This window comes from Trichoplusia ni, chromosome 12 (genome assembly GCF_003590095.1).
Source record: "Trichoplusia ni isolate ovarian cell line Hi5 chromosome 12, tn1, whole genome shotgun sequence".
In the NCBI taxonomy this organism is placed as follows: domain Eukaryota; kingdom Metazoa; phylum Arthropoda; class Insecta; order Lepidoptera; family Noctuidae; genus Trichoplusia; species Trichoplusia ni.
The window spans coordinates 2,255,996-2,267,792 of record NC_039489.1 but is presented as its reverse complement, the minus strand read 5'-3'; the positions used below and the strand labels follow the sequence as shown (position 1 = coordinate 2,267,792).

General features: G+C 34.6%; 5 protein-coding genes across 6 annotated transcripts in view; 2 read left to right on the top strand and 3 right to left on the bottom strand.

Moving 5' to 3' along the window:
- Nucleotides 1–11,797, top strand: part of LOC113499480 (DE-cadherin) — a 519,450-nt gene that overhangs the window by 299,321 nt on the left and 208,332 nt on the right. The window lies entirely within an intron of this gene.
- Nucleotides 6–2,801, top strand: LOC113499499 (putative nuclease HARBI1). Its single transcript, XM_026880006.1, has 2 exons — nt 6–583; nt 1,804–2,801. Exons 1-2 carry the CDS (start codon nt 267–269, stop codon nt 2,243–2,245), a joined length of 759 nt encoding a protein of 252 aa, XP_026735807.1. The 5' UTR covers nt 6–266; the 3' UTR covers nt 2,246–2,801.
- LOC113499491 (transcription factor Adf-1-like) lies at nt 632–4,051 on the bottom strand. The gene is made up of 2 exons (XM_026879997.1): nt 3,878–4,051; nt 632–1,760 (listed from the first exon to the last, which is right to left on the bottom strand). Exons 1-2 carry the CDS (start codon nt 4,023–4,025, stop codon nt 769–771), a joined length of 1,140 nt encoding a protein of 379 aa, XP_026735798.1. The 5' UTR covers nt 4,026–4,051; the 3' UTR covers nt 632–768.
- On the bottom strand, nt 4,561–6,767 carry LOC113499483. The gene is made up of 3 exons (XM_026879987.1): nt 6,701–6,767; nt 6,148–6,313; nt 4,561–6,002 (listed from the first exon to the last, which is right to left on the bottom strand). Exons 1-3 carry the CDS (start codon nt 6,706–6,708, stop codon nt 4,578–4,580), a joined length of 1,599 nt encoding a protein of 532 aa, XP_026735788.1. The 5' UTR covers nt 6,709–6,767; the 3' UTR covers nt 4,561–4,577.
- On the bottom strand, nt 7,445–10,366 carry LOC113499484. The gene is made up of 2 exons (XM_026879988.1): nt 8,964–10,366; nt 7,445–8,842 (listed from the first exon to the last, which is right to left on the bottom strand). Exons 1-2 carry the CDS (start codon nt 9,093–9,095, stop codon nt 7,460–7,462), a joined length of 1,515 nt encoding a protein of 504 aa, XP_026735789.1. The 5' UTR covers nt 9,096–10,366; the 3' UTR covers nt 7,445–7,459.

The following is an 11,797-nucleotide window of genomic DNA, read 5'->3' as shown; positions in this document are numbered from 1 at the left end:
CAAGAAAACAACATTTAATAAATCTTAATTGAATGTAAGTTTATTCGTTTTATTTGAAAACAGTTCTCAAATAGACAGCGTTGATATCAAGGATTAAGGTACAAGTTGGCAGCCGACCGCAGGCGACAACTGCAGACGACATGTCGTCGCTTCATGTCGTCGCGACACGTCGTTGCGTCCTGTCGCTGCAGTCATGATTTCGATCCCGACTGCAGACGACAACTGCAGATGGCATCCAGTTGATTCCGAGCGGTCCGTGAAATAAGATGTCTGACGTGTTTGAGAATAGTGATCGCAATTTTTTACGTCTTTTATTAGAAGAGGAAGATGATGATGATGACTTGCTTTTATTATACAGAAATAGACGACAAGCCACATGTCCTATGATTAAACGCAGAGCAAGTGAGGGAACTTATTCAATACTGATCAAAAACCATTTGAAAAGCGATATGAAAGAATTCAGAGAGTATTGTCGTTTAAATGAAAAACAGTTCGATTTTATACTAAGTTTAATCAGAGAAGAAATCGAGCCAATGAAAATAAATGCCATAAATGCTGAGCGAAAATTATTTTTAACATTAAGGTAAGTCAGTAATTTACTTATTATTACTATTGATTTCACATAAACAAATAGACTCACAATCGCTAATAAAATTTCACTTATATATATATATAATATATATATAATAATATATATATTTGAAAATGAAAGAAAGAAAGAAAGAAAATGTGACACGTTTGTAGCGAAATTGGGAGTCTATTTGTTTATTACTTAAACATTGTTATGACTGAGTCGACAAAATTATGATCTTCCTCTCGGTCGATTTGGTTGATCTGAAAGGATAAATCAGTGGGTTCTGGTGACCCTACCTCAGGACTCATTGGATATGATGTGTGTACTGGCCCTGGTGCATAGCCTAGTCCGCTAGTTATTCCGGAAGGTCCTGGTGATGGTGCCGCGGAATTAATAGGAGAATATGCACCTAAGTAGAAATCACGAGGTGCGTTGCCTTGTCCGGCGAGTTCTGGTGAACCTGTCATCGCACCAAGAGGAGTGTAAGATCGTACAAAATGTTGACTATGTGGTGGGGATGGTGTGCACAATTCTGAGGATGATGCACGATAGCTTGGCGTTGAATTTGAGGGAGATGAAAATGTGTTCCTTCCAGATGAGTGACTCGCTGCCATAATCTCGTAGTCCGAAAGAACTTCACCCAAATGTTTCTTTGCCTTTGCTTTTTCATATGGTGGTAAATTACGTAAAACTTCACCAATATGTTTACAAAATAGATCAATATCATCATCTATCTTTCTGACCATATTTTTATATAGTTCCTGTCTCTGCTCGTCTCTTTGTTTCCATAATGTCAAAAATATGTCTTCTTTCTTCTTCTTTTTTTTTTTAGGTGTTGTTGCCTTTACAACATTAGGCACCACTTCAGTTGCTTCGGTGCCAACTTCAACTTCTTGGTCAGTAGTACTTTGCTCTGCATTATTATTGGATGGAAAAGTCGTATCCGAACCTTGTTCCTGTTCAGCAACACTAACATTTTCATTATTAACATCAAGTTCCTGTTGCGGTGGAGTTATATTGGTACCTCCGGTTCTGTGGTGTGGAACATTGTCTAAAAATAACAATTGTAGATGTCTGTTTTGCTTCGTTTTTTTTAGGGCAGCCGAGCCAGTGCCCAATTTGTTTTTTTTTTTAAATCTGTGATAACTGTCACGAATTGATTTCCACTTCTTTTTACAGTCCTCGTCTGCAAACAAAAATAGTAAAAATATAAAATTTTGTTGTTACAGATTTTTGGCCACAGGGGAAACCTATAAATCTTTGTCAACTGCATACCGCATATCAGAGTGCTACATATCCCAAATTGTGAAGAGTGTTCTTAAAGTTATGAGACAAAAATTAATGCCTATACTAATGAAACCTGCATTACAAGACGATTTCAAACGCATAGAACGTGAATTTTGGGAAAAATGGAATATACCAAATTGCGTAGGAGGAATGGACGGGAAACATGTGCGAATCAGGGCACCTAAAAAGAGTGGATCATTGTTTTTTAATTACAAAAACTACTTTTCAATTGTGCTATTAGCAATCGTGGATGCTAATTATAAGTTTGTAGCAGTTGATGTTGGTGCTTACGGAAAAGAATCTGACAATGGTATATTTCAAAAATCATTGATGGGGAGGCAAATAGACACCAATAATTTTAATATCCCGCCACCAAAAGCTTAACTAGGAACAAATGTAATCCTCCCTCACTTTCTGGTCGGAGACGAAGCCTTTGCATTAAATAGATACATGATGAAACCCTATACTAGAGCAGTGGCAAGGCTTGAAAGAAATAAAGAAATTTATAACTTCAGATAATGCCGAGGCCGCCGAGTGACAGAAAATGCTTTTGGGTTATTGAGTCAAGTATTCAGAGTATTTTATACTCCGATTGCTATAGCAACAGATGTAGTCGATGACCTAATATTAACAGCTTGTTGTTTACATAATCTTCTTCGGGATGGTTATCTTGAACGTAACAGCGTGCCATTCCATAGCCGCGATGATACAGATAATACCCAGGATAACATGATAAACTTAGCCCGTTTTGGTGGATTTGCTAGTAGCGACGGTTTCGAAATTAGAGAGAAACTCAAAGATTTCTTTTGTAGCGAAAATGGTGCAGTTTCATGGCAAGAAGCCACTATAGACAGAATTTAATAGATTGTGTCAAGACTTTTTCATTATTTTCATACATTATGCCTTAAAAAGTTATTATAAATAGTAATTAGAACATTTCCACAAATATTATTATTTTTCACATAATTGTGTAATATTGCAATAAAAATATATAAAACTTACTTGTTCTTTACTTGTTACCAGTGGCGAGGCGTCCCTATAAGCCGATTCCCGTCGGCTTCCCTTTCGAATTTCAAGTTAGAAGGTATAATAAATGTAATCATCTAAACCACACAATTTAAATATGTAGGTAGTTCTAACAAAACGCCTACCACCGTAATTTTTTGTCTATAAATTACTCGAAACATTTTGCTCCTAACCTAAACAAGCCGGTAAGCGTCTCGGCTTACTCCTCCATACACTGCTATAATAGCCTACTCCGTCGCATCAGCAACCGCTGCATGCTAAAATGTGCCTAAATGACCGAACGTACAGTTGTGATGGATTCGCACCGCGCGATCCCACAGCAAGTGCAGGGCTGCATTTCGATAAAATTAAATTAACATAATTTTTTGTGTCTTAAGTTATAATTATTGAGAACTGTGAAAATGTTCTGATTTATATGTGGTAGTTTAAAATTGTAACGTTTCTAAAAAAAAATCATGTTGTATTTATATTTTTCAGAGAACTACTCGGCCTTTGTTTCATTCTTTTTTTCAAAATAATGAATGAAAATAGTCTCAAGTTTTCTTAGATAATTATAAAACGCATCTGTTAGCACTTTTAAGACTACTACTACTACAACAATAACAATATTAACAAAACCCTCACTGAATTTGGTCCGCAAACGGCCCGAGACCGCTCGGCCGAGCGGTAGGTAGTTATAGCGCGGCTTTCCTATTTCATTAAACCACCCTTCGCCACTGCTTATTACCATTGGCTAACTATCGAACTTTCATCAGTCTGTACATACATCAACCAATCTCAATCATTCTCGTTATAATATATTATGTGCCTACAACAAACATAAAATCACGCAAATTTTTCTTTAGGCTTTGGTTCGCATTAAAGGCTTAAAAGTACCTATGTCCAAAAGTAACTAAGAATATATCAGAATTTATCTGAATTAATTTATGTTAATGATATATTGACTATAATATGACTACAATTACTAAATAGGAACCATTAAATACTTACCGCTTTTATTTAACACCTTTCCAATATTTTTCCAAATATTATCTTTTATAATCGCGTTTAGATAGTTTTTGTGAGATGCATCGTACAGTGCAGGATGGTGGGCAACCTGGTTTATAAGTTTTTCTTCTTCAGAATCGGAAAAATCCATTTTGAAATGAAACACGCTCGACGTGTTGTTGCTCCGGCGTCAGCGACACTACTGATTTGCGGTCGGGCGACACTGACATCTGACGCTCGGCGACGCGTCGCTAGCTTCATGTCGCTAACTACGGAGGGAATTTCATAGAAATACATAGAAAAGATTTGAGTAAGACTAGCTCCTCAAACATGTTGTCGCTCATTTTCCTTCGATGAGGCCTCATTATCATGCCTCCAAAGGAAAAGAGCCGCTCCACAGGGGCAGAGCTGGGCAAACAGGTGTTATATTTTAGAAATATTTTTTTAATTGTAGGATAAGCATTAAGGCTCTTAAAGTTTGCATCCTTATTGTTGAGGTACTGGAGTGTCTCTAAATCACTGGTGCTGCTTGTGTTTTCGCCACTAGCAATAGAGGAATCGGAGTCCTCTAGAAACATATAATAAGAGTCATCTTTTGATTTTTTTTTATATCACCATCAATGTTGTTTAAAGTGTCCGATTTTTGTTTTTCTGATCGATTTATCTTTCTAGTTTCAGACAGGACAAGTTCTTTTACATATTCCTATTGCGCTTTTGGTACCCATTTCAGCTTAAACATAGGATGGGACACTGAGGCCAATATAGCATCATTTGCTGCTGGTTCCAACTGCAAAAACCGTTTAAAACGTCTACATAAGTTTTCTTCTATTACATCTAGCAAAGGGCTGCAGTATTTCAGATTTTCCATCCTGAGACTTTTGGTAAGATGTTGGATTCTGTATAATTCCGGTAACAGACAACCATAGTAAGAGTCTTTTTCCCCTTGCAGACTTTGAATAGCTTCTGCTATTGGCTTGGAACAGTCCACATATTCACTTAAAAAGTGAATTTCATTTTCTTTCAGCGGTGGTAACTTTAACATTTTCATGGCTTCACTAAGATGGTTCTGCACTGCTAAAAGATCTTGTATTGAATTATAGTAGGAGTTCCATCGGGTGGCGCATGGGGAAGTTGGTGACTTGCCTGTTATTTGTAAATATGTCTCGCATGCTTTAGGGGATCTAGCACACAAGTTCCACAGTGCTTGGCACTTTGATAAGGCTGTGTCATGTAATTTCTTGTAAAATGTATTTTTGGTTCTTGCTTGCTTGAAATCAGTACTAGCAATCAGGTGTAAAGTGTGTGTAGCACATCTTTCATGTCCGGGCAGAAGGCAATCGCCTTCCGAGTCTGATGAAGCATCTGGAAAAGCTTGTGGTACTAGAAGTGAATCATCATCTTCACTAACTTCGTCGAGTGATGATTTTTCAAGATCTTCAAATGCTGGTGAAACATGTTCATTTTCAACTACCTCTGAATCAGACTTTCTAAATACCTCAAAAGCCTTTACCATATTTGAGCCATTGTCTGTAACTGTTTTAACAATTTTTGATATTTTCAAATTATAGTCTGAATGTATATCAGCTATCATTTCAGCAACTTTATCATATGTGTGAACCCCTTTGAATCTTCTGCAAGCAATTGCAGCACTTCTTCTTTCAAAAGTCTCACTTTCAATCCAATGTACTGTAACCCCCAAGTAACTTCTTTTAGATGAAGACCAAATATCAGCTGTACTGCACACAAATTCCACTTTGTCCAACTCTAGCATAAGGTTTTTCTTAAATTCATTGTACTCATTACTAATTTTATTCTTAGCTGTAGTACGGCACATAACCTTTGGAGGCTTAGTTAGTTGCTGTGAACCTTCAATCAAAGCTTTAAAAGACTTGTTCTCCACTATTGATACTGGAGACATGGTGTCAACAATAAAATGTATGATCAACTTGTCCAAATTAATAGATCTTGAACCACTTGTAACATCTGTAAGTGTAGACTGCTTCATTTTTTTACATGTTGATTCTGAACCACTTGCATCACTGCTACTATTATCAGTAAGTTTTCTTTTTTTAAGAGTTGTAATTTTAACATTTTCATAATCTTGCAACAGATCTGAGTGGCCTTTAATCTGTAATAAAATAAAAAAAGTACTTTAAAAAAATGCAAAATTACAAGAAATTGAATATCTTTCAGGTTAAAAATCTAGTAACATAAAAATATGGCACAAAAAAAATATTTATTAAACACAAAATGCATCTGTTTACTAAACCAACCTTTAAATGCTTCAGGAAATTGGTAGTAGAAGTAACACTACCCTTTATCGTTTTCGAACATACATTGCATATTGCAGATACATTCACATCACTTCCATCCACTTGCTTAATACTTTGAAAGCAGTGTTTTAAAATCAGTGGTATATTTAAATTGTTCTGTTTATCCCTGAAAACACAAATCAAACTTTGTTACGAAAAAAATATATAAAAATAAATTTTATCATGGCAGTGACAAAATAACGGACTATTAGTAGTAGCCATAGTAGACTATTATGGCATTCTCATCATTCTTCATTTTCATTAAACATTCTGTTAGGTTAACGCATGTTCAATTTGACTCTGATTCTGATTTAAACTTATAAATTGTATATTAATCAGTTTACTAACACGTATTTGTGATTTCTAAATTAAAAATAAATGCATAATGAAGTCGGTTCAAAACATCAATGATGATATTTTTCCGTTGTTATTCAAACCTAAACTTTTCCCGTTCTTTTTGCGACGCACGTTACAAACACATTTCTGACTAACATGTAAATAAAATAAGACTTACATTTCCATGTTCGCGATCCCGAATCTCACAAAGGTGATATTGTTATTTTTATTTATTAATAACAATATTCTATTTTAAACACCAAACACCACGTCCGCGTACACACGAAAATCCTACGGAAGGAGTGACAGTGACACAGGTGACACTAGTGACAGATCACACTCATTGACGATCTTTTTTTGTCTTTTTTTTGTGGCATTGACAATCTCACTTTAACTGATGACATTTGTAAAAAGATAGTGTCGCCCTCTGTCATTTAATTTCAGATCGGTTAAGGTATCGAAATAAACGACGCTCTGCGTTCAGTTGCGTTCGGAAAGAAAAACTGCGAAGTTTATTTTAGTAAAAGTATCTTAGTGAACAAAAGTATCTTCGTAATTATAAGATACAAAATATAAAACTTAAAAAGTATTTCAAATACAAGATGTAAATACGTATTTTGTATCTTGTACCGGTATTTCAGATACTTTTATCTAAGATAAGTCACATCACTGATTATTGGATATATATGAAATAAGTATCGGGGGCTATGTGTGACTAGTGTATATACAATCAACTTTTTGATTTAGACGTAGATAGGTGATATTGCAATCTAGGCTTTGATAATATACATTATAATAACAAAGATAGAAGATATTTCTAGTAAGGGAATTCTATAATATTTTTAAAGAAAAGGCATGATTTTCTTACAATAATTTTAATCAACTTAAAAAAAAATCACATAATTAGAAAATAATATTGTCTTATTAATTATTACAATCAAATATCTGATAGAACATAAGTTCTAACAGCTGCTTTTTTCTTGTCCTCTTCTTTTTCTTGTCTAGCTCGGTTTTTCTTAATTACATGTATTTGGTAATCTGATTCATTTAAATTACCCGAATTGTAACTTGAACAGGTGTCACACATGTCCTTTTTAAGCGTAAATAGCGACAAATTTTTTTCATGAAAATTCTTTTCAAATGTAAATCTACTAACATTAGGTTGACTAGTTTCAGTGCAATATTTCTGATACGCTTTGTATAAATCGGTAAGAGAACGATAGATTGGTTCTATGAAGAGTTTAGATGTGTCTTTTCTTGCGTAATGAGACGGCAATTTCGGCAAACTGGTAAAAAAATTGTTTAAAATAGATAGTTTCGTTTCTACTTCTGCTCTTGGAGTCTTTGTTTTGGAATCATATATTGCATCATGGTTTGAAGTCATGCCAAACTCACTCTTTTTTACCCATGCTTGAACAGTAAACGACCCCAGTGCTAGAGTGTTTAAAAACATTTGTTTACATACCTGTACTTTATTTGAACAGTCTTTCTCAATTGGCAAAAAATATGACAGGGTTCCTTCCCGTCTAGATGGTTCACTAGCTGATTTAGTCTTCCGAGATGTACTAGATCGTGTCACCAATCCCGTAACATAAACTCTTCGTTGATCCCAGGTCATTTTCTTCCAAAAATTGCTATGTATATCCTTCCGACAATCTTCACTGAACCTATCACAGCCTCTTACCTTACTCTTCTTACAAAAATTGGAGACGCAAGTTGGTCCTAACCGTCTTGCTTGTCTTAAAGTATCTTGTTGGAACTTCCTGTCTTTTGGTTTAGAATAGCCAAGATACTCTTCACCTCGCATTCGCTTCAAACGAGCCTTATTCCTTTTCCAAGATTTAGGATCAGCATTGTGACGACGTTTTCGACCTTTTTCCATATCTCCATAATCTTTTTGGTACTCAGTCACACATTCTTCAGCAGAACTCCTTTCTTCAGGAATTTGGTAAACATCATCCGATACAGTTTCGATCTGATCCGATCTGGTAAACGCAATTAATACATCAAGATTATTGCTAATGGCTAACAAGGCCGGAACCGATGGCGACTTTTTTAGGGAACTGATCATGTTGTGTGTATCCTGTGTTAAATCAGATAATGACCAAGATCTTACTACGAGACGACGACGACTGCATGAATTTAAAGAAGTAGATTCATAATCATTATTGTCGAGGATTTCTGTGGGCTCAAAGTTAGAGACATCTGGTGAACTTAAAACATCGACGTTGGTGTTGATAGCTTCCTTTGGATTAGCATCATCGCTTTGTTTAGGACTACAGCATTTTCCAGAAAGAGGCGTGTTGATATTATCTTCAGGCTAAAAATAAATAAATGATCATTATCAAAATATGTAAAGTTAAGGAATTCTTACAAAGTAGGTATTTACAAAGCAGAAAAACTTTATACGCAAAACCTTTACATGTTTTTTAATATCTTACCATTTCGTGTTGACGTCCAAATATCTGTTCATTTTCCTCAGGAGTACAATGTCTTAGGTTTGTTACCAAATCATCTTGTTGAAGTTCGCTAAGAATCCTTTTGCTTCTCACTCCTTGTAGAAATCGAGCCATAGCGGTAGTAATAATAATTATTGTTGGTCTATAAAAAAGATGATTATTATTGTTGATGACTAAACACCAGTATTTTATTGTTAGTGCGAAATAAAAGTAATGATCCAATACTAATTAAACAAAAACAATTGCTTCTATCTACTTAAAATATACAAATAAAATTTGTACACTCGAACAATAACTTCTAACTTCTTGGAACACACCAATAGGAATAACGATAACATAATAGTCTTATGATATTATTGTAGTATAAAGCTTAATTTAAGTAAACGAATAACAAAAGCTTTATATTTTATTATTATAGTTCGGAAAAAAAACAAGAAGACTTCATCGCTTTTAAGATAACCTACTGTTATTGATGAACATATTCATTAACTTTAACAAATACACAAAAAAAAAAGAAAATACACTACTAATATGTTTTAACTGTATAAGCATTATATAAGGCAAAAAATAATTACCTGGTATAACAAAAATCCCACTATTTACTTTAAAAATAACAAAAAACACTCTTTACGCCAACTTGCACGTTGCAACTTGCTCCGAATTTAAACGAAATGACAGAAGAAAAAAGGTAAGCGAATATCACATGATCCGTTATACCCGTCTCACTCCCGCATTTTAGCCTATCTATGAAATATTATCCTTCCTAGACGCCAGCGGGACCATCCAGTCGGCCGGCAGCTGCGTGAGAGTAAGGACGCGTCTAGCAGGAGTGAAGATAGGAGGTCTTGACAGAAATAATTACGCGAAGGTTATTTAGTCGTTATTGTTATTAGTTCATTAGATGATATTGTCAGCAAATTTGAGGCATAGTTGCTTAATAGTTATTGTCAGTTATTAATAACTCGTTAAAAATAAGATATAAAGTTAGCTGCTTTTGCCAGCTCACGCAAACGATTATTTAAAGTCTATCTACATAAAAAAAGTAAAATCGCAAAAATGTCAGTTAGGAGTTCTTGTCACTTCATCGTCGATATCTAACTTTACCTTTATGTCTAGCAACTCTAGCATAACAACATCAAAGATAACTACCCCTTTATAACACAGTGGACACACTTGCCTTAACAAAATAATACAAACATCCAGCCCCTTAACAAAATCAGTAAAAATTAAAACAAATTCAGAAGCAACACAAATAAAATATCACCCCCTTAATGGAAAACTTATTTTAAAATCTTACTTCTAAGTTTTACATACAACTGTCCACCTAATGCTTTAGTAAACATATCTCCAAGATTATAACTACTAACATGGGATAGACTTACACAACCATCATTAATTTTCTCTATGATAAAATGATATTTTACATCAATATGCTTAAGCCTCTTATTACTGAAATTGTTTTCTGCTATTTTGATTACACTCTGGTTATCCTCATTAATCTTTACTTCCAATTTAAATCCAAAATCTAATAATAAGTTTTTTAACAAGCATGACTCAACTATACCTAAACACAGTGCTACATATTCTGCCTCAGTTGATGACAAAGATACACATAATTGCTTTTTAGTACACCAAGATATTACACAATCCTTTAAATATATATCCTGAAGTAGATTTTCTGTCTTTTGTGTCACCAGCCCAATCAGCATCAACATAACCCTCCAATTTATCATTACCATTACAACCATACACCAATGACAAATCTACTGTACCTTTCACATATCTCAATACACGCTGTAAACATTTTAATAGCAACATACTAGCACAGTGCTGATATCTACTTAAGAAACCAATCGCTACACACAAATCAGGCCTTGTAGCATTAGAAGCGTACAGCAAATTTCCAATTATCTGCCTACATTTCAATTCGATTTCTTTACTTTCAGTTTTTCCCTTCTTAACAATTCAAACTTAAAATTCTGATCAATAGGTATGTTACAAGCTTTGCAATCAGACATCCCATACTTTCTTAATACTTTTAACAAATAATCCTTCTGATTTATAACAGTCTTTCCATTTTCTACATCCTGCTCAATGCTAATACCTAAATAGTTACAAGCCATACCTAAATCTTTCATAGCAAAGTTCTTACACAATTTCTCCTTGAACTTTCTGATCTGTATGTCACTATCACTAAAATATAGCAAATCATCTACAAAAATTACCACATAAATGGAATACTCCTTACAAAATTTAAAATACAAACATGGATCATTTTTGGATTTTATGAAACCATCACTACACATAAAATCATTAAACTTTCTATTCCAGTACTTAGGACTTTTCTTCAATCCGTATATAGACTTATTTAATTTACCTATTCCTCCATTAGGTAGTTTCATGTACACAGGTTCATCAATGTCACCGTAAAGAAAGGCTCCTGTTACATCCATCTGGTATACTGGAAGTTTCTTTTTTACTGCTACAGCTAACAAAGTACGGAAAGAAGTCAAACTTGCAACGGGGGCATAAACTTCTGCACCATCCATATCAGTCTGCTCAAAACCCCTAGCAACTAATCGGGCCTTGTATTGAATTTCTTGGCTTGGATTTTCTTTTATCCTGTACACCCATTTACTGTTTATTACCTTTATTCCCTTTGGCACCATTGCTACTTCACTCCATGTATTATTTTCTTTCAATGTGGTAATTTCTCTGTTCATAGCTTCTATCCAATTTTCTTTGTCTTCACACTCCATGGCTTCCTTAAGGGTACTAGGTTCATTATGCATGCTTATAAAACCAACCTCATAATC